General features: G+C 42.2%; 1 protein-coding gene across 2 annotated transcripts in view; it reads left to right on the plus strand.

The window, feature by feature from the left end:
• The window catches only part of rnaseh2a (ribonuclease H2, subunit A), a 43,690-nt gene extending 23,179 nt beyond the window's left edge, over positions 1 to 20,511 (plus strand). For both annotated transcript variants that reach the window (XM_084318633.1, XM_084318634.1), the window contains exons 8-9: positions 5,774 to 5,897; positions 19,253 to 20,511. In XM_084318633.1, coding sequence (XP_084174759.1) covers positions 5,774 to 5,897; positions 19,253 to 19,412 — 284 coding nt within the window. In that variant the 3' untranslated portion in view covers positions 19,413 to 20,511. The remainder of the gene's footprint in view (positions 1 to 5,773; positions 5,898 to 19,252) is intronic.
• The last annotated feature ends 369 nt before the right edge of the window (positions 20,512 to 20,880 follow it).

The following is a 20,880-nucleotide window of genomic DNA, read 5'->3' on the forward strand; positions in this document are numbered from 1 at the left end:
AACCTCGCATAGAAGGTATTGAGGTCGTTTGCTAAGGAGATGTCACTGTTCAGTTTGAGGGAGGCGCCTTTGTAGTCTGTCATCGTTTTGAGCCCCTGCCACATAGCTCTAGAGTCAGCTTGTTCAAACTGGAGTTCAATTTTATCCCTGTAGCGCCGTTTGGCCTCTGACACTGTCCTCCTTACGTTGTGTCGCGCCACCTTGTGGTCATTCATGTTGCCTGCCACTAGGCCGTCATTGTATGCTTTGGTGCGCTCTCTCAGAGCTTCACGGACGGATTTGTCTACCCAGGGTTTTTGATTTGGGTAAACTTTCATTTTGGTAGTGGGGATTGTTTCTTTCACCCTAGTACAGACATAGTCCAGCACTGTCTCCGTGTAGGCATTAATGTTATCTGTGTCGCGGAACACAATCCAGTCTGTGTGGTGAAACACTGACCGGATCGTCTCTTCTGACGTCAGATCCCATTTCTGCACCTCTCGCGAGACTACGGGAGTACTTTTAATTCTCTGTCTGTACTTTGGTGAAAGGAAAATGGATGCGTGATCTGACTTGCCAAAGCCACTATCAGAATGAGCCTTGTAGCCACCTTTAAATTGCGTGTAACAGTGATCTAGGATGTTACCGCCTCTGGTGTTGCAAGTCACATGCTGATAGAAGTCGGGCAATACCTTTCTCAGATTGGCGCTATTGAAATCTCCCAGTACTAAAATGGCGGCGTTAACGTTAGCCACTTGTATTCTATTTACCTCGTCGTGTAGTCTGGAGAGCGCAACCTTGTTGCTGGCTTGCGGTGGAATATACACTCCGACCAGGACGATCGCCGTTAACTCCCTCGGGAGGAAGAAAGGACGACACTTGATGGTTATATATTCCAGTTCTGGGGAGCAGTGGTTGGATAATTCCTTCACGTTCGTTGGATCACTCCAATTTTTGTTAAACATGAAGGCAATACCTCCTCCACGTTGTTTACCGGACTCTGATGATGTCCGATCCTTTCGATGGATAAAGAAGTGATCCGCTGGTTGAATTGCGTGATCTGGAACCTCCGGTGTGAGCCATGTTTCGGTGAAGCAAAGGACATTGCAGTCCCTAACGTCTCTTTGATATTGAATCCTTGCTCGGATGTCATCCAGTTTATTGTCTATTGATTGTACATTGGCTAGCAATATACTGGGAAGTGGTGTACGGTGGCGTCTGGATCTCAGCCTGTTTCGGATCCCAGCCCTCTTTCCTCGTCGTCTTTTCCTGGGCTCTGGGAACAAAGGGTCTGGTCCTATTCTCCGGAGAATTCTCTCTCTTTACCTGTCACTCCACACACACCCTGCAGTTCTGAAGGGCATTGGTCTCAACCTGTTCTGCATCAGACGCCATTTTCCCCAAATTTCTCTTTTTTTACATTGCCCAGGAATTGTCATGACTCATTCTATGAAACAGCACGATATTAATCAAGTTAGTATTCTTCATGAGAAAATTAATAAATAAAGTCAAGTCAGAGAACATGGGCCTGGGGTGGCTGTGTAGTGTAGGGGTCTAAACACTTGCCTACCACCACAGACACCCGGGTTAAATTCCCGGCAGCGGTACCTCCAGTCATCCCTACGAACACAATTAGCAGTGTTCATGGGTGGGAAGCCGGTGGGGTGTGAGTCCTGGTCATTGCAGTAGCGACTCATACTGGTCGGTCGGGGCGCCTGTTCAGCAAGGATGGGATCTGGGGCAGATGGCGTGAACCTCCGCGTGCATCACTTTCTCCCAGTGAAACTCCTCGCTGTCAGGTGAAAAGAAGTGGCTGGTGACTCCACATGTATCGGAGGAGGCATACACCCTCCCCAGACTGACAGAGGATAGCGCATTAGCGCAATGACCAGGAGGTAATTGGCATAATGATGACAGAATTGGCGGATGGGAGAAAAAGGTTAAATGGCAAAAAAATGAAAAGAAAACCGTACAATGACTACTGCCTGGTGATGTAGGATTTCTCACTGTTACATACTGCAGAATGTATTATAATTTTATCCTGTGAACTAGTATTCATAGATTTAAAGTCAAAACACCTCCCTAGATTGTCATGACATGGTTTCTTTTCACCTGACATGAAACATTAGGGTACAAGAAGTATCTCGCAGTTGGAATTATTTGTCCGTTTCAATCCTAGAGCTCAACAGTAAACACAGAAATAAATTATGCTTTAGGCGAGAATAGGCCAAAAATAGGCAGGGACATTGGGCCCGGGTCATTTCCAAGAAATCTGGTGACTTCTGTGTTCATCTGAGAGAAATGGAAATTATTCAAATAATAATATATATATATATTTCTTTAGTTAATCTTTTCCACTAAAGCCAAAAACAAGTATATTTCATATTTTTGTAGAGATCCCAAAATCACAGATAGAATTGTTTTCAGTGTTGGCGCCTATCATCACAAGCTCTCAACCTAATCGGCACAGTCCCTGATCCACTCTCCAGTCACAACCCACTGTTTGAGAATCGGGGCCCTAGGCGGAACATGCACCACAGTTTGAGAACCACTGCGGAATCATTTATAGTCTGTCCATAAATATTTGGACATCAACACAATCTTCATAATTTTGGCTCTGTACACATGTGCCTTGCTAGACTTCCTGCTTTAATTTGAGGGTATTTACAACAATTTATATATGTGCTACACGTAACCTAACCCTACTACACTGTACAATACTAACCTACACTGTAGCACTCAACACTTTGATGAACATTGTTACTCAGCTGATAGAGTTGTACCCTTCCTGCTTGTTGTACAAAACTTCTGTCGCTTTGGATAAAAGCGTCAGCTAAATGACTAAATGTAATTTTTTTATTTTATTTAAAAATTTTAATGTAAATGTAATGTGCCTCCCTGCAGTAGAGGCCTGGCAGAGCATCACCAGGGACGAAACCCAGCACATGTAGAAACTAGGGCTCCACGATTTTGGGAAATAATCTAATTGCGATTTTTCTGACAGATATTGCGATTGCGATTAAATTAGCGATTATAATATATTCTTTTTATTTTTTTGCAATTTTATAATTGCATCATTCCAAATCGCGATTTCGATAAAAAATCGATTAATCGTGCAGCCCTAGTAGAAACTCTTGTACTTCCTACACCGTTCACCTGATTTGGATGTAAATACTTAAAGCTGAAAGTCTGCACTTAATGCACATCTTGATTGTTCAATTTCAAGCATACATTATAACATAAAAACAAGATTACAAACGTCACAAAACAAACTGGTCAGACTACTGCTTGACCTTACTCATAGAACCCACCTCACCCCTGCCCATTTTGACAACCTAGGATGGCTTAGAGTAGACGACAGAGTACAGCAACTTGCAATGGGCCTGGTCTACAAGATGCACTACACCACTAAGGTACCCATGTACATGTCGAAATACTTCCCAAAGGTCAGTGAATAGAATACCACGACCACAACACCAGAGGGAGTTCCACAAATCATGTTCAACCCAGATTCGGCTCAAACAAGGGACTAAACACGTTTTGCACAATAATGTGGAATGCCCTACCCACAGCCGTAAAAGAATGTGAATCCCTACCCACCTTCAAAACCGCTCTAAGGCCATGTCCAGATGAAACCGATTTCGGTCGTATCAGTCAAAGTATTTTATCGTATGCACTAGGGATGGGCATTTTTAAAGAAGAATCCACATCGATTGATCGCATGCTATACTCAAGTGATCGTGTATTACTCGAAAAGGGGGGGGGAAACTAGAAAGAAAATATATATATTTTTTTTACTTAATTTTGTTCATTCACGTATATGTTTAAGGAAACCAACAAACGGTTATAATCTTACACATACATGTGAAACAAATACCGGTATGTAAAAAAAAAATTAAATAAAAAAGGGTGCAATACACGATACTAGCATCACATAGCTGGCCTTTTTCTGAAAACCCAAGTAGTAGCCAAGCACATTATTGTTCCATAGCATACGCCTTCAGTTGATCATGACAAATCCTCTCTTACCTTGACGATTAAAAAGCCTCCATAATTTAGTAAATAGTATTCCCATGGCTGGTGTTGAGCTGTAGCCAGCCAGCTAGCGTTGATGCTATTAAAAATGCTATCAACATTAGCTAAATAGCTAACCAACTAAATACAATAGACAGTGGTATCCTGAGGTAACGTTAAATACAGACGTTTGCTAGTCGAAATGACTGGACACAGGGACAAGTTAAACATCAATCAATTACTTTAATACAACACAGGTAGTTTGAGCCGCGGTCTCTCTCTCTCCACTCCTTTGGAAACTAACGCTACGTTAGCTCAAAATCACAGAACCGGACGATAACGGACTACCATAACACTTCCGGTCGGGGGGTGTCAAAATAAAAGAGCGACGTCTAAAACAGGAAATACATTTATTTTGTACATTTGTGGCACACACTTATTTCTTGAGATGAGTTCGTTTTACGGAAACCTTTTTTTAAATGAAAACAAGGCCAAGGCACTACGGGAGGCTGCAATTAGAAACTGGCCCCGGTAAATGTCCAAACCCCCCACCCACCCCCAATGTACAGTTTCCTCCCCCTCAAATGTATTTTTTTTGTATCCACTTTTTCTCCCATTTTCTATATTTTCTCCCATCCCAATTTCGTATCATCCAATTTCAACCCTCCCCTGTCACGGACGCTGTTTCTTGCCTCCCACAAGCCGGCTGCAATGTGGACTAAGTCATACATAGCACAAGTCTCCTCCGGTACTTGAGGTAACAGCAGTCGCATCTTTCCACCCATCAGTTTCCCACCCCCTAATACGGCCAATGTGTATTAGTACGGACGACCAGCTAAACTGAAAGCAAATGTGGAGCGCTGGGCTCGAACTGACGAGCCCAGCGTCTCCAGCATTTCGTGGCGAGTGCCTTGCCCACTACACCACGTAGCCGCCCCTCCCCCTCAAATGTATATATATTCTGTTAGAAACTCTTTTTTATTTTATTTTTTATATCCCCTTTTTCTCCGCCTGATTTTCAATTTTTTTCTCCCCATCCCAATTGAGTCGTTATGCCAATTTCCCCCCTCCCCTAACTGGTTGTTGTGCGCATGTTCCTCCTACTGGTCGGTACAAGGGAACCCTGAAGTCCACCACATGCTTCCTCCGACACATGCGGAGACAGCCAGTGGCTTTTTTTTCACCTGGCAGCGAGGACTCTCATTGGTGAAGCGTAACGCGTGGGAGGTCACGCTGCCTTCACCATTTCCTGCCTTTCACTGAGCAGGTGCCCAGACCTGACCTGTCCACAACGCCAGATTACCACCCACGACTTCCCTCCCGCTAACTCAGCCAAACGAGTTAGTATGGCGATCGGCACAAGCCGCAGGCAATGCTGACTCCGGGAGTCGAGACCGCAGCCTCTTGCATTGGTGACGAGCGCAATCTCCGCTACGCCATCCGACCGCCCCTTCTGTTAGAAACTCTGTCTGTAAATAAACAGTACTGTATATTTGTATATCTTGTATATCATAAATGTCTGGATGTGACAGTACTGTATATCTGTATGTTGTGTGTCATAAATGTTGTGATGAATTGAAAATGGGCGACCCTGATCTAAACAAGACTAAAGTGTTTTCTCTGGTCTGCATCCCCTTAACAATTGTGTGTATTGAGCTGTACTGTAATCTGTAATCTGTTAATACAATTTTCAATAAATCAATCAGAATATGTTTGATTATGTAAACACAGACAGCATGGTCACCACCACACTATAGTGATCTCCCTCCTGTCTCACCAGATCCAAAGACCAAGGCTTGGCTGCTGAAACACTTGGACCCAGTGTTTGGCTATCCCCAGTTTGTGCGCTTCAGCTGGAGTACAGCACAGACACTGTTGGACAGCAAGGCTGCCACCGTCCACTGGTAAGGAGTACAGGACAACATTTTAATTGCTTTGGACCAAAGTGATTTTATTTTGGGGAGAGCCTGATAAAAGAGCGATGGACTTAAAGGTGAACACCACTGAATTTCAGCACTGTCATAGCCATAGGACATTATGTTCTGTGTTCATGAGCATTCTCCTCTAGCCAGAAACAAGTTCAAGTTTCTTTATTAGATGACATGCAAAAATACAGAATACCTTCACATGGAATGCTTTTTTCTGTTATGCTCCTATGAGGATCATAGGACGCTTGGATCATACACATACAACTCATTACAGTAATATTCCACAATTATTACATTTTAGATCGTAATAATGGTACAGAGCCTTGAGACAAACAAGAGAAGAGGTTCATTGGTACAATGAACCTCTGTGATATTATACAAATACACTGTGATAGGTTTATTGAAGACTTACTGGGAATGTACACCCGATACCGTTGCTTCAGATCAAAGTGTGCTACACGTAAGCATTTATTTTGCAATGTAATGTGCGACTACAGCAAAGATGAATCTAAAAATGTGCCAATGGAAATCGCAATTCCTAGGCAAGGGATGGCCGTGATTAATCGATTACTCGCGGGCGGCTATGAGAAAACTCGAACCAGCTTGTGAGAATTCGTTGTAGCCAGCTAGCGTTAATGCTATTCAATATTAGCTAAATAGCTAACCAGGTAAGGGATAATGTATAGCTACGAGGTCATTGTCGCAAAATAATTGACCGACACGGAGTTTAAAATACCGAGGCGCAGCTCCGAGGTGTTTTAAACGTCAGTGTTACAAAGGATCAGATTAAACCGAATATATATATTTATTTATTGATATATATTGCATAGTATTTGTATATCGTTTGATATCCCTTGTATATTCCTTGTACATATACACGGAATATCCCTTTAGCCCAGACCATAATATTTCATTCTCCTATTGGACAGCGGTCCACCGGCGCCAGGGACCGGCCTCCGGAGTCAGGTTCAAAGTCACCGTCAAGACGTGTCTGGACATGCCCGGCCTTGCCCAGGGATACGCGACAGAAATGAGATTGGCACTAGTTTGTTCACCGTGCGTATAAATACGGCGCAGGTGAATACAGAAGCCCCTTAGCCCTTTAGTGAGTTACCAATAAGTTGAAGCCTCACCCACGATACAACGTGCGGTGAAGTATGGCCTGTTTGGCCCCAGAATAGAGCATTGAGACCGCGTGCGAATTAATAACTGAATTGTCAGAGTTTGGCGCTATACCGTCGAGTGCGATATATTTCTATTAAGTCAATAATAGTCTATTTGTGTATAGTGTATCGTGCGGTTAAAGTTCTACAGTGACCAGCATCTCCAACGCTTCCTCGTATTAGCTAGAGTTCTTATCCAGGCTGGGCTGACCACATGGCGCTTTCACCCGAGGAGACCTAGACGAGAACCGTATGGACATGTACACTGGATTAATCTACCCGACGACTACATAGCCCTTTGCGGCTGGAATATATTTGCTTTGGTCCTGTGATTTATGGAGCGGATAATCGCCGACGCCTGCACGTGTTGGATTTACCCCGCGAGGAGTCAAGTCGAGTCGGCGCCTCAGAGAGCCTGAGGCCGACTAGCTTTCTTCACTGTGGAGCTACAGTCTACGGAGAACAGCTGTATTCGTCTGTGGATCAAGAGGCTACTGCACCGGCTCCTGTACCTGGAGTCTCCTTAGTCATCGTTGACCAGACGTTCTACTACCGACAGATCTTCTACCCCTGCTGGCTTACAACCAGGGGGAACCCCTTCCAGTATCTCCCGCTATATTACTAGTGTACCATAGATATAATTCCCTAAGATTCAGGTTGTATAATTACCTCCTGCGTAACCAGAGAATGGACATTCATTGTTGATTTGCCTACGCACATTCCTTTGCCTTACAAGTGCATTCAAAGAATAATGTAAAGTATATTATGTACCCTTTGCTCCATTAAATACTTGATTATACCTTTGTGCGGAACCGATTTCATTGTGGGAAGTGTTCATCATATTCATATATCGTGTACTGTATGGCCAGTAATTAAAGTACATAAAGCGGTAGTGGTTTAATGATACCATACTTATCAATACAGTCAGGGAATTGTACCCCTCAGTTACAGTCAGTGAAGGTCAATTATTTTGCGACAATGATCGAGTATAGCTATACATTATCCCGCTTATTACATGGCTAACTTACTAACAATATACCTAATTCATCGACAAGACTAGATCAAATGAAGACGCAGTTGTTCTGTGGCTCTGTCAGCCCAAATAAAGTGATTATTATTATCGGCAGTCGGCAGGTCTGTGGTCTGATTGCATGACTGAGTGCAGCTGTGCATATGCTGAGCTGCACTGATACAGTGTTGTAGTGGGCTTGATTGCGAACAGCTGCGCACAGCGGTCATTATTGTCCCACAGCGGTCATTATTGTGTGATAACGGACCTCTGACGCGTGCTATTGACCAATCACAAGCAAGCATTTCGGCGAATGTGAAAACGCCATGTAATAACGCCATGTAATAACTAACGTTAATGCCATTCAGAATGTATAACATAGCTACAACACACAATAACGTTAATACAATTACATGCATCATTGTTTACAATGAACGGGTGGGGCTAGTGCCCGAAAGGACTGGACACGGGGACAAGTTAAACATCAATTAATTTAATACAACAGGTAGTTTCAATCTGCGCTGTCGTGCCTACGCACCACAGGGCTATTCTATTATATAACGTTACGGCTTTGACGCGCTGCCGATAAAAAAAAATCCTCCTCATCGATTGCCTGTAGCTGCATCTAACGTTAAAACTAACCTAAAGTTGCGCCTGCGCAGTAGAATCAGGAAGTGTCGGGGGCAGCGTGAGCCTCCCACGCGTTACTCCTCGACACTGAGAGATCGAGCTGCGCAGGTGAAAAGATGCGACTGCTGTTACCTCAAGTACCGGAGGGGACTTGTGCTATGTATGACTTAGTCCACATTGCAGCCGGCTTGTGGGAGGCAAGAAACAGCGTTCGTGACAGGGGAGGGTTGAATTGGATGATACGAAATTGGGATGGGAGAAAATATAGAAAAATGGGAGAAAAAGTGGATCAAAAAAAAAAAACTAACCTAAAGTTGGGGAGCTCCAGTAGCTCACCACGTACCGCGAGTGCTATTTCAGCGCCGTGGACAACCGTGCTTGTCACGGATCTGGGGCTGAGCGCGTTCGAATCCCGGACAGCAGCCGTGCCTTTCCCAGAGTGTCTTCCCCCCCATCTGAACCCTTTCAGCCTGCTTCTGTCGGTCGAACTTGACCAAGTATGAATGCGATGAAAAAGCGATAAACGCTAAAAGAACCAGCTGACTGGTCAAAGTTTAAAAAAAAAACTAACCTAAAGTTGGTTGTTCACCAACAATCTCAACATTTGTATTAACTCATTCCCTGCCAACAACGATTTAATAGGTGTTTGTCCGCCAATCGTTATTTGATCATTATTTCTTTTATTCGCTATTTCCAATCGTTACCCATCCAGGGAGCCTGTGTAACCATAGGGAATGAGTCTGAGATTGCAAAAGTCCTATACCGCCGCCTGGTGGTATGCTGCCGATGTTGCACTCCCTTTGAGACTGTGTCGATGAAATTCATCCGGGCGGACTTTTCTAGTAACCTGGACGAGAGCTTTACCCGATCGCATTGAATAGTTTTCGGGACCCCCGATTAGGTCTGCACGATTTTGGGAAATCTAACTGCGATTTTTCGGACAGATATTGCGATTGCGATTACATTTGCGATTATAATAAACATTTAAGCAGCCCCACAGAGGTTTATTGTAAAATGCGGCTTGCATCTGGCCTACGCGGTGGGTCTGTTTGGGACACCGAGCCTGAAAATGTTTATTTTTTTTCTCCGATACCGATACCCAATGGTACCTTTTTTTCTGTACTTTACTCTCCCTCTCTGAAGTCTAAACTTCACAACACACAATCTAAAACCCCTTACCTCCCTCTCCCAAACCGTCCCTACAACAATAACAACAGGGGTGTAAAAAGTACCCATAAATTATACTTAAGTGAAAGTATGGGTACTGTCTCAAAATCTGACTCAAGTAAAAGTCAAAGTATCTGGCTAAAAAAACACTTGAGTAAAAGTTAAAAAGTCCTACTTTTAAATGTACTAAAAAGTAAAAGTAAAAAAATGTTTTTTGAAAGGGATGGACCAGGGGTCTCAAACTCATTCCATCATCGGTCAAGTTTTCATTTTAACTATACATTGCACCAGGTGAGTTAGTTGAAGAGGTGAGCATACACTCTGCCCACAATGGAATGTGTTCTGTGATAGACCATGCTGAAATGAAAGAACAGAGGACACTTTTTTTGCATTAAAATTATTTAATGCACTTCTCCATTGAAGGTAAACTAACATGGACGGCATTCACATCACAGCATAAATAATATCACAATATTAAAGACCGAATACTGTAGTCAGGGGCGTAGCTGGGGGGGGGGGGGGGGGGGGGGTAGCTTAGGATGATTCCAGGGGCGTAGCTGGGGGGGGGGGGGGGGGGGGGGGGTAGTTTAGGATGATTCCAAGGGCCCAGCACTGGGGGTGCCCAAATCTTTTTCTTTTTCTTTTTTTAAACTAGACATCACTCGGGTGTATTATTGATGCTCTCATTGATACTATGTTTGTTTCTGAAGTGTGTGTGTGTGTGTGTGAGATATATAGAGAGAGAGGGGGGGCTTTGGTAGACTATTGCATTGGTCCATTTATTGAAGATGAACGCAATGCGACATCCTTTACTAGGCTCACCCACCAACAGTGCAGGTGCTGAACTGCTGATCCAAATGTATAGGTAAAAACCATATTATGCGTTTTCATCAATAAAAAAATTGTCAAAAAAAGTTCCGCTTACGCGCGCTCTCATTCACTGGGGGCCTACAAATACATTCTTTCATGGGGCCCGGAATCTGGAGCTACACCCCTGACTGTAGTATCCTGAATAATATCACAATATTAAAGGCAGAATACTGGAGTACCATGAATAATATCACAATATTAAAGGCAGAATACTAGAGTACCCTGAATAATATCACAATATTAACCACAGCATACTGGATTATCCTGAATAATATCACAATATTAAAGGCAGAATACTGGAGTATACCCTGAATAATATCACAATATTAAAGACAGAATACTGGAGTACCCTGAATAATATCACAATATTAACCACAGAATACTGGAGTATACCCTGAATAATATCACAATATTAAAGACAGAATACTGGAGTATACCCTGAATAATATCACAATATTAACCACAGCATAATGCGGATGTTGGACTCCAAGTGAATGTCGTTTAAGGCACTGGCCAAAACATTGAAAGTACGCAGTAAATTTCGCTGAGTAAAATTTACTCAAACTGAGTACAATTTTACTCACTTGGGCTCAAATGGACTCAGTTTGAGTACAATTCAAAGCTTTCAGTGTCAATCCAGTGAGCGGTTAACCCAATGAAACTTCTTTGTTGGGCTGTCCAGCAATCTGTTGTTGTCGCGATGCATTCAGCTTCACTCATAGCAGCAGTGACTTTCTCTTTCATGGTTTGAGCAGCTTTGCTCATCTTCGAGCGGACAGTGGGCCTCGGAATGACGTTAGTGCTTGGTCGCAAACCATTTATCAGGTTTTTGAATGATGGCAACTCAACAACACTAAGGTTGGAGTCCTTGAACTATTTATTTTTTATGTAGATAGGGCCATGGATGCTCGTCTTGTCCATCCACACCGTCGCCGACCGTTTCGTCCTCTTCATCACTCATTGTGGCCATCTTCTATGGCTTGTCACTCTGACTGTCTATTCTTCTGATAGCAGGTGTTTAATCAAAGATCCCAGCTTTCTACTCTTGCACAAGGACCAATCAGCATGGGTATGGGCGGGTTCATTTTCCATTGATGGGGATTTGATTGGCTGTTTACCTGCGGTCGCAGGATTAATAACGTTAATGTTAGTTTGGCCAGATAAACAATTCAAAAATACTAATTAAAATGTTTGGACCTGCGATATTTGTACTTTGTAGGCCTGCATTTTAAATGTAAGGAGTAAACGGTATGTTTTTTTTCTCTGAAATGTAATGGAGTAAAAGTACAAAGTATACAAACCTACTAATACTCGAGTAAAGTACAAATCCCCCAAAACAGTACATAAGTATTGTAACGAAGTACAATTACTCAAGTACTTTACACCCCTGAATAACAACTTGCAAAGGAGATCTTGTATCTCAATGGGACTTCCTGGTTAAAAAAAATTGCGATTATAATATTTTTTGCTAATTGCATCATTTCAAAATTCGATTTAAAATCGATTAATCGTTCAGCCCTACCCCGATTCATTATGCTGTGGTGGGTTATATCGTGGCCTAAATGGACATACACTCTACCAGATGGCAATCAAATAATTGGAATATTCTTTTTGGAATCTCACCGTCCACAGGTAAGAGCAATTTAACGTCAATTTCTGCTTGTTTGTGCCTTGTTTTCATAGCCATCGCCCTGATCAGCGTATGCTGTTGTACTAACGAATGCCGTAATTGACAATCGATTCATCAGAAACGACCCCCCCCCCTTTCATGCATTCATGATGGAACATAATATACTGATCATATGCATTTGAATTTTTAATTGTAGCATATAGGGACGAAATGCCAATGGATTAAGTATAATATGCGTCACGGCCTATTACTACTAGCCTCCCAGGAATTACCCTAAACCGCTCTAAAACCATACTTATATTCACCACGGTATAAAACGGGAATGTGTGGATGGAAAAATTATTTCTTTTTCACATCTTGAACGATAGATACTCGATGCCAAATGGGCCATAGTATTGCATCCATAGCTTATAATATTATATAGTTATAGCCCTGCAAACAAGGTGAACGACTCCAGGTTTAATGCGTGGCAGCACATAGTCAGCGTGGCGATCAATGAGTTAACGTTAACTCAAAAACACAGAACCGGACGACACAAGTTGTCCGCTCATAGATGGGTTCCGCTAGTGATAATAACAATACTTCCGGTCGGGGGTGTTTCAAAATAAAAGAGCAAAGTCTAAAACACCGGAAAAGACGTTTCTTTTGTACAGCGTTTTCCTCCACGAGTAATTCACGATCACTCGAGTATAGAATGCGATCAATCGATCTGGATTTTTCTTAAAAATGCCCATCCCGCCGGTAATGCCAAAAGATGTGGAGTCTGCAGGAAACGGTAGAAGAAGACAACTAGGCAGCAACTGACTAGTCTGCGCTGCGGCCACCTGCAGCCTGTTGTTTGCGTTGTCCTACTTTTAAATGAGCCTAGTGTATTCATATGGCATGTAGTAGGCTACTTACAATGAATTAAAATAGGATATGTCTGATGGCATTGAGGAAATGGACATATTCACAGTTGGTTCAAGTCGAATGAGAATGAATTAATAATAATAGGTAGCAAGATGTTGATGAATTGAATTTAGGGTGTTAGAAGGGACAAATGAGACGGGAGTTAGGTGGAGGACATGGATTTGGCAGTGTAGCGAAAAACGGAGAACTTGATAAATAAGCATCCATTTCATATGGATTTGTAAAAGTTGGACAAATCTACTTTTCTGTCTGTATGTACATGTGCCTGTTTATTACACCAACTCATTTGATCTGTTTGCATGCTTAATGATACAAATGTGTGTACAAATCGGGGCTGGGAGCAGGGGTGTAAAGTACTTGAGTAATTGTACTTCGTTACAATACTTAAGTACTGTTTTTGGGGATTTGTACTTTACTCAAGTATTATTAGGTTTGTATACTTGTACTTTTACTCAATTACATTTCAGAGAAAAAAAACATACTTTTTACTCCTTACATTTAAAATGCAGACCTACAAAGTACAAATCTCACAGGTCCAACCATTTTAATTAGTATATTTGTTTCTCTGGCCGAACTAACGTTAATGTTATTAACTTATTAATCCTGCAACGCACTTTATTTAAAAACAGCCAATCAAATCTCCATCAATGGAAAGGTCCTTGTGCAAGACTAGAAAGCGGGCATCTTTGATTAAACACCTGCTATCAGAAGAATAGACAGTCAGAAAAAAAAGTTTGAACTTTTACTTTTTAGTATTTAAGTACATTTAAAAGTAGAACTTTTTGACTTTTACTCAAGTGTGTTTTTAGGCAGATACTCTGACTTTTACTTGAGTATGATTTCTAGACTGTACCCATACTTTCACTTAAGTATAATTTCTGGGTACTTTTTACACCCCTGGCTGGGAGGTATACCGAATATGAAAGCATGCCGTCATCCATGATATATACATATAGTAGGGGAACGGACCATTTTGAATAAAATGGCACCATGACAATTGTATTATAAGATAGAGATTCAGAAAACTGAATACGATTTGGGAAAACATATCTAATTGCAATTATTTGGACTGACATTGCCTTGATGGAATGATAATCTGTCGTTCTCATTTTCATTGAAAAACACATTAAAATGTTGTGAACTTGTGATTTATTTTTCTCTACCAAATGGAAGATGTTTTCTTAAATCTGTAGAATACGTTTTGTAGGCCTGGACATCTCTGCAGCATGGCAATACCTCATTTATAATAGTATTTTGACACACATTTCACCTTTACAAATATTGCAGACAGACATCGCATTGCGATTTCAATAAATTGTTCATCCCTACACCAAAACTAAGAAAGATATTGTGATGTCTTTGGCCATATCACCCTAACCCTAAAATGCATTGACCTTTTTAGAAAGGCAGTATCATAAGTAACTTGCAGTATACCATCTGCTAGTCAGCCCATGTCACTGGCTTCCTATTGCTGCACGAATCCGCTTCAAGGTCCTTGACCTGGCAGACCGTGCAGCGAGGGGAATGGCTCCCTCCTACCTCCGGTCAATGGTCTCTAACTACACACCCTCAATACCCCTACATTCTGCACCTTCCGCTAGAGATGAACAAAACCACTTACTGCCAGAGGTCTACCCCTCCAGCTGACCTGTACACAATTTGTGCCGATTTGGATAAAAGCGTCAGGTAATGGGCGCCAGGGTGGCGCACCACGTAACACACTGTAGTGCAGGGGTGGGCAACTTTGTATATGGTGAGGGCCACAAAATGTCCACAATCAATCTGGGGGGCCGCATTGTTTATCGGCAGTCCCGCCAGTAGTACCCCATCACTCAAATAGCCCTAATAGTCACAAGGTATATAAACAATTATAATTTGTTGTAACTTTGTTTTTATTCCATTTCAAATGCATTTAGTAATGCAATTTCAACTTTATGAATTTATAAACAGCTGAATTTAAAAGTATTGCTGTGTAACCCCAAATATATACAAAAATTATCAATTATAATTAAGGCTTCTAATAAAATAAATGTATGAACTTAAAGCCCACTGCTCAACAAACACAAAGCAGCATTCCTGCTGCATTTCACTACAACAGTAAATCAAAAGTGCAATAATAAATGATTTTGTTAAATGTATAAACTTTTATCCTGCTACTAAACAAAACATTATAACACTGAAATGCATGTTATGGATATGAAGCACTCAAGAATGTTTTGTTTAGTAGCAGGATAAAAGTGTATACATTTAACAAAATCATTTATTATTGCACTTTTGATTTACTGTTGTAGTGAAATGCAGCAGGAATGCTGCTTTGTGTTTGTGTTATTAGTGTTATCTGAACACTACAAAAGTAAACAAGTAAAGTGCAAGTAAAGTAAAGTGCAATACTACATGCCTCCCATTGACCCTTTATCAAACTGGCATGACATTCACCCTCGCCCCACAGTGGGTCAATAATGGTTATAATAATAATAATAATAATAATAATAATAATAATAATAATAATAATAATATAATAATAATAATAATAATAATAATGGTCCCCTCTCTACACCTCTCCATCATCTCCCCCCCTCTCTACATCTCTTCATCATCTCTTCCCCCCTCTCTACACATCTTCATCATCTCCTTCCCCCCCTCTACACCTCTTCATCATCTCCTCCTCCCCCCTGTCTTTAATGAGACACTTGTGGTCTCTCCATTTGGCGCACAATAGCAGGAATGTCAACTTCAATGTTTGTGCATGCAATCTGCATCAGATGAAATAATGTTTCATCCGACAGCCTGTTTCTCTACTTTGACTTGATGTGCTTCATGTTTGAGAAATTGCTCTCACATATGTATGTGCTCCCAAACATACTGGCCATAGAGAGGGCAAAGTCCCTGAGGAGTGGGAAGCGGGGCTCAGGTAGCAGTTTCCAAAACGAAATTCCCCTCTCATTTCTCTTTGCTTGAAAAAAAGGATCTGACTGTAGCTCGCACAGTTCAAGCTGCAACGGTGGGGGCTGCTCTGACACCGTAGCGGTGAGGGGGCCGGCAAACAGCGCTATCCGTGACTGCATGCCGTTGAAATCTTCAAACCGATCATTGAATTGCATTTGCAGTGTTTCAATGTCGCTCCTGTACTTTCCGACGGCTCAGCCATCGGATTTCTGTGTGTAGCTCAGCGTTTCCGTTAGCCGGTAATTACCGGTATTTGACCGGCAAAATCTGTTGAAGTCCGACATATTTACTCTCTCCGGTCTTAATGTCCGGTGAAAATAATTCCCTGAGTCTAAGCACAATTTGATTATTTGAATTGTATTAAAATAGGCTAAAATTAAATAGCCTATGCGATGAACGAAACGATCATTACATTTGTTTCCTCGTTGCTTCTAATAATGACAACGACGTCGTCAGCGAGAGCTTAGTGCTGGGTGTGCGAACTTTTGTGAAGCTGCAGAGCCAGAGCACTATCAGCACAATGCAGTATTCCAGCAGTACTCCAATTCAGCCATTTTCAGCCAATGTTGGGTGGGGGGCGCTGCTGTGCGGTTCCCAGAAAAGAGCCAATAACACTGAATCAGCTTCTCTGCAGCGCCATACTCTTTGCAAATAAGTCGTTGCGAGGTGGAGAGAGTCGTCACGCAAACCACGATAATGTTGCCGTCTCTCTGCTTTCTCAGTTCTTCGCTTGATATAATTAATACAAATGTCCAATATAACGGAATTCGTTAGCTCATAAAAATGTGATTATAACAGACTGCTGTTTAGTGTCGGACCGACTGCCCACATACGCGGTCTATTTTATTTCAAGTCAGCAGCAGCACGGAGTATCGAGGGACTTATTTTATTTGGAATATATTAATGACTGTATACGTGAAGTTGAACATTATGATATGTGTGACGTGTCTGATACAACGAGGTGAAGCGATGTCGACTCGAGATTCATTTGGGGGTGCGTGTGACAGAGCTGCTGCAGCGGGAGCCTGCGGGGCGGGAGCTTCATGCTGGTAGCGTATCGCACTAACTTGAGAGGCGAGAGATAGTAATTTGATTCTGCAAATCAATTTCTCATTCTTCGCTTGATGTAATTAATAAACATGTCCAATTATAACGGAATTCGTTAGCTCATAAAAATGTGATTATAATAGACTGCTGTTTAAAACTCTGACCGGAATATCTCGAATATGTCCGGTGATAGAAATCTTGCAGGACACTCAGACCGGCACGAATATGTTCTAACGGAAACGCTGGTGTAGCTGCAAGTCGCCATAATCAGTGTCCATCTCTTCCAAAAAGGAGACAAACTTTCTATGGTTTAGTGACCTGTTGCCTCCACGAATTAGATTGGTAACCTTGGTAACCAAATCCATAACATGGCTGTAGTAGTCAAGCTTCTTGGCACAGAGAGCCTCCTATATCAGATAAAAAAAAAGAAAAACTATTTAACGACTCTCGCATATAATTTGACTACACTCGACTCGCATTGGTCATTATAGTGACCCACAATAGATGGAAATTATGTTAGCGAACTTACCTGATGTATAATGCAGTGCAGCATTGGACACTCAACCCACGGGCCGCCAGTTGCCCCTCCCTGCTGTAGTGCAACGCGGCCGTCCCGGGTTCGACTCCCGTACCCGGCGGCGTCTATGCCTTCTACAACGCTGTTCGGTTTCCGGGTTCCTCTGATTGGCCGCTGAAGCACGCCCCCCGAGTGACGCGCAAACAGCCAGCCTTCACCGAGCTCTAGTTCTAACCAACTCAATGGAGATCAACCCCGAGGTTGGAAAATCACTTAGATTTCGTAAATATTTACCCGTTTCTCATACGGTTAACGATTCAGAAACAATCATTGCTCATCTCTGTGTGTTTATGTCGTTGCAGATGCTCAACAAGGTGGGTTTGATACGCAGTCATGGCGGCGAAAGTGTCTTTATTATTTTGATTAGTTAACGTTATCATTAGCAGGTAAGTTATGAAGTCATTGTTTATCATAAAACCAACAGCATGACTGGCTCGTCTATTCTGTGCTAGATCAAGACACTATTTCAATAATGGATGACGGTGAAAGCATACACGCCACCGAGAACAGTTATAATAATATAATAATAATAATAATGCAGGACCTGCTCAGAGGTCTTTAATTGGCATGCAATTATCCTCAACACACACACACCGGAACACACACGCATGCATTGTCTCTGTAGGATCGCCGATGCGATTCGTCTCTGTGATTAACCCATCCCGTTAAGTTAGTACTCTGTAGAATGATATAACGTCAGCTAGCGAGGTTGCACACCTATATCTTCTACTTTCATGAATTGTTTTCTACTCCTACTCTGCTTTAAAAAGATTATTCCGCACCGTCATCCATTATTGAAATCGTGTCTTGATCTAGCACAGAATAGATGAGCCAGTCATGCTGTTGGATTTATGATGAACAATGACTTCATAACTTACCTGCTAATGATAACGTTAACTAATCAAAATAATAAAGACACTTTCGCCGCCATGACTGCGTATCAAACCCACCTTGTTGAGCATCTGCAACGACATAAACACACGGAGATGAGCAATGATTGTTTCTGAATCGTTAACCGTATGAGAAATGGGTAAATATTTACGAAATCTAAGTGATTTTCCAACCTCGGTGTTGATCTCCATCGAGTTGGTTAGAACTAGATCTCGGTGAAGGCTGGCTGTTTGCGCGTCACTCGGGGGGCGTGCTTCAGCGGCCAATCAGAGGAACCCGGAAACCGAACAGCGTTGTAGAAGGCATAGACGCTACCCGGCGACCTTTGCTGGAATGTCTTCCCCCATATCTCTCTCCCATCCTTCCCCTCTGCCGGACTTGTATCCGAAATAAAGCAATAAAATGCCGAAAGCAAATCTAAGAAGAAAAAAAAAGAAAGCGTCAGGTAAATGACTAAATGTAATCTGTGTTGTGTAATGTGTCGGTTCTCAGGGACGACGATGATGAGGATGGTGAAAAGGGAGCAGCCCGTCAGAACAACACCTCTATGTTGTCCTTCTTCAGCCGAGCGGCAGGGAACGGCCAGAGCAGCTCCCACCAGACACACCGCTTCTTCACAGAGAGGAGGCTGCAGAGCCTGGACACACTCTGACACACTCTGACACACACACACCGCTTTTCCAGGTTTCCTGTCACGATGTTTGGACTCTGCAAGATGGTAGTAATAAAGGACACACACACACACAAAGACCTTTCACACTTTCAGTCTATCCCTGAAATTCTTCTTGCACGTAGTCATGTGAGTATAGGCGCATGAATTTGACAGTCTTATGTTTCCTAACTCACATAATGTTTGGATTTTGTTATCTTGGCTATCCCAAGAAGTAACCCAACCACAAACCCCCACAATATTAGTGTTTTTTTTCCTGGGTCACAATAATCACAAAAAAAAACTCCAGGTCGTTCCGATCATGTCTGGACACTGCAGACGGCTTGTGCCTTTCCTGCTAATGTTACAATCGTTATCCATCATCATTAGAATGCAGCTTTATCAGCCACGTAACATTAACTCCGTTTTCCCAGCTCACTACGAAACCTTGAAAATTAACACTATTTCAACGCTACTAAAATGAGCTATTTTGGCCATTTGCCCGTCTATAACGACTATGCTTTGAAATGTGTGTATAAACGCAGGACGTAAATGTTCCTGAATGCAGCTGCATGTCTGAATAGCGAAAATCACTAGTGGTGCCTGAAAGGTTATCCCAGTAATATACTGGGAACTATGTGTGAAAGGCCTTAGACACACATACTGTACATGCACACAAGGGTGACCAAATTCAAAAGGCCAAAATGCATTCCATCAAATGCATTTCACAGCATTTTGAGGACAAGAATACTGAGAAAATCTCAGGGATTATATGGCCGTGACCGGTGTGTTTTATGTATGATGACCCTATGAGATTTGGCCAGCAACTGAAACAACCAGTGAGACGTCTTGTCTATGAGTGAATTGACTGCTTATTAGAGGATTATTATAACCTGCTCATGCCACACAAAGCTGTCGCTAAAACAAACAAAGACAAAAAGTGACACTTCAAGTTAGATTAATGACATTTCTGATTGTTCGGTCATCCTAACACACATACATCAGAACAACACGCATATACAAACGGACAGTTGAGTCTTGGGTACATGTAAACATTGACATAATCTTATCTGTATGTTGTTGTTTTTTTTTTATGTAAAAGAAACATTAAATCTATATTTGTATTTCTAACCTCTTATAGCCCTTGTTTTAAATTCTTATCACATACTGCACATGTCAAGGGATTGGGAATCGAAAAGGTCATTGGTTGGAAATAGTTTTATTGTATTTGCCAACAATTCTGTGGTGCTCTTTAGAACTGCAACACTGCCCTCTAGTGTCAGGAGGCCACAACACAGCATTCTGATTGAAATAATCACGTCACTCCACCTCAGTAGGATACATCAGACTGGCACTGTGTCATCAGCACTGCAATCATACCACCTCTTTTTGGAGGGAAACAACTTTGTTCGCAATTTACCATATTCACACGTCTGCCATTTTGCTCTTAGGTTGGAACAGGGTGGAAAGG

This window comes from Notolepis coatsorum (assembly GCF_963971535.1).
Source record: "Notolepis coatsorum genome assembly, chromosome: 7".
Taxonomy (NCBI): domain Eukaryota; kingdom Metazoa; phylum Chordata; class Actinopteri; order Aulopiformes; family Paralepididae; genus Notolepis; species Notolepis coatsorum.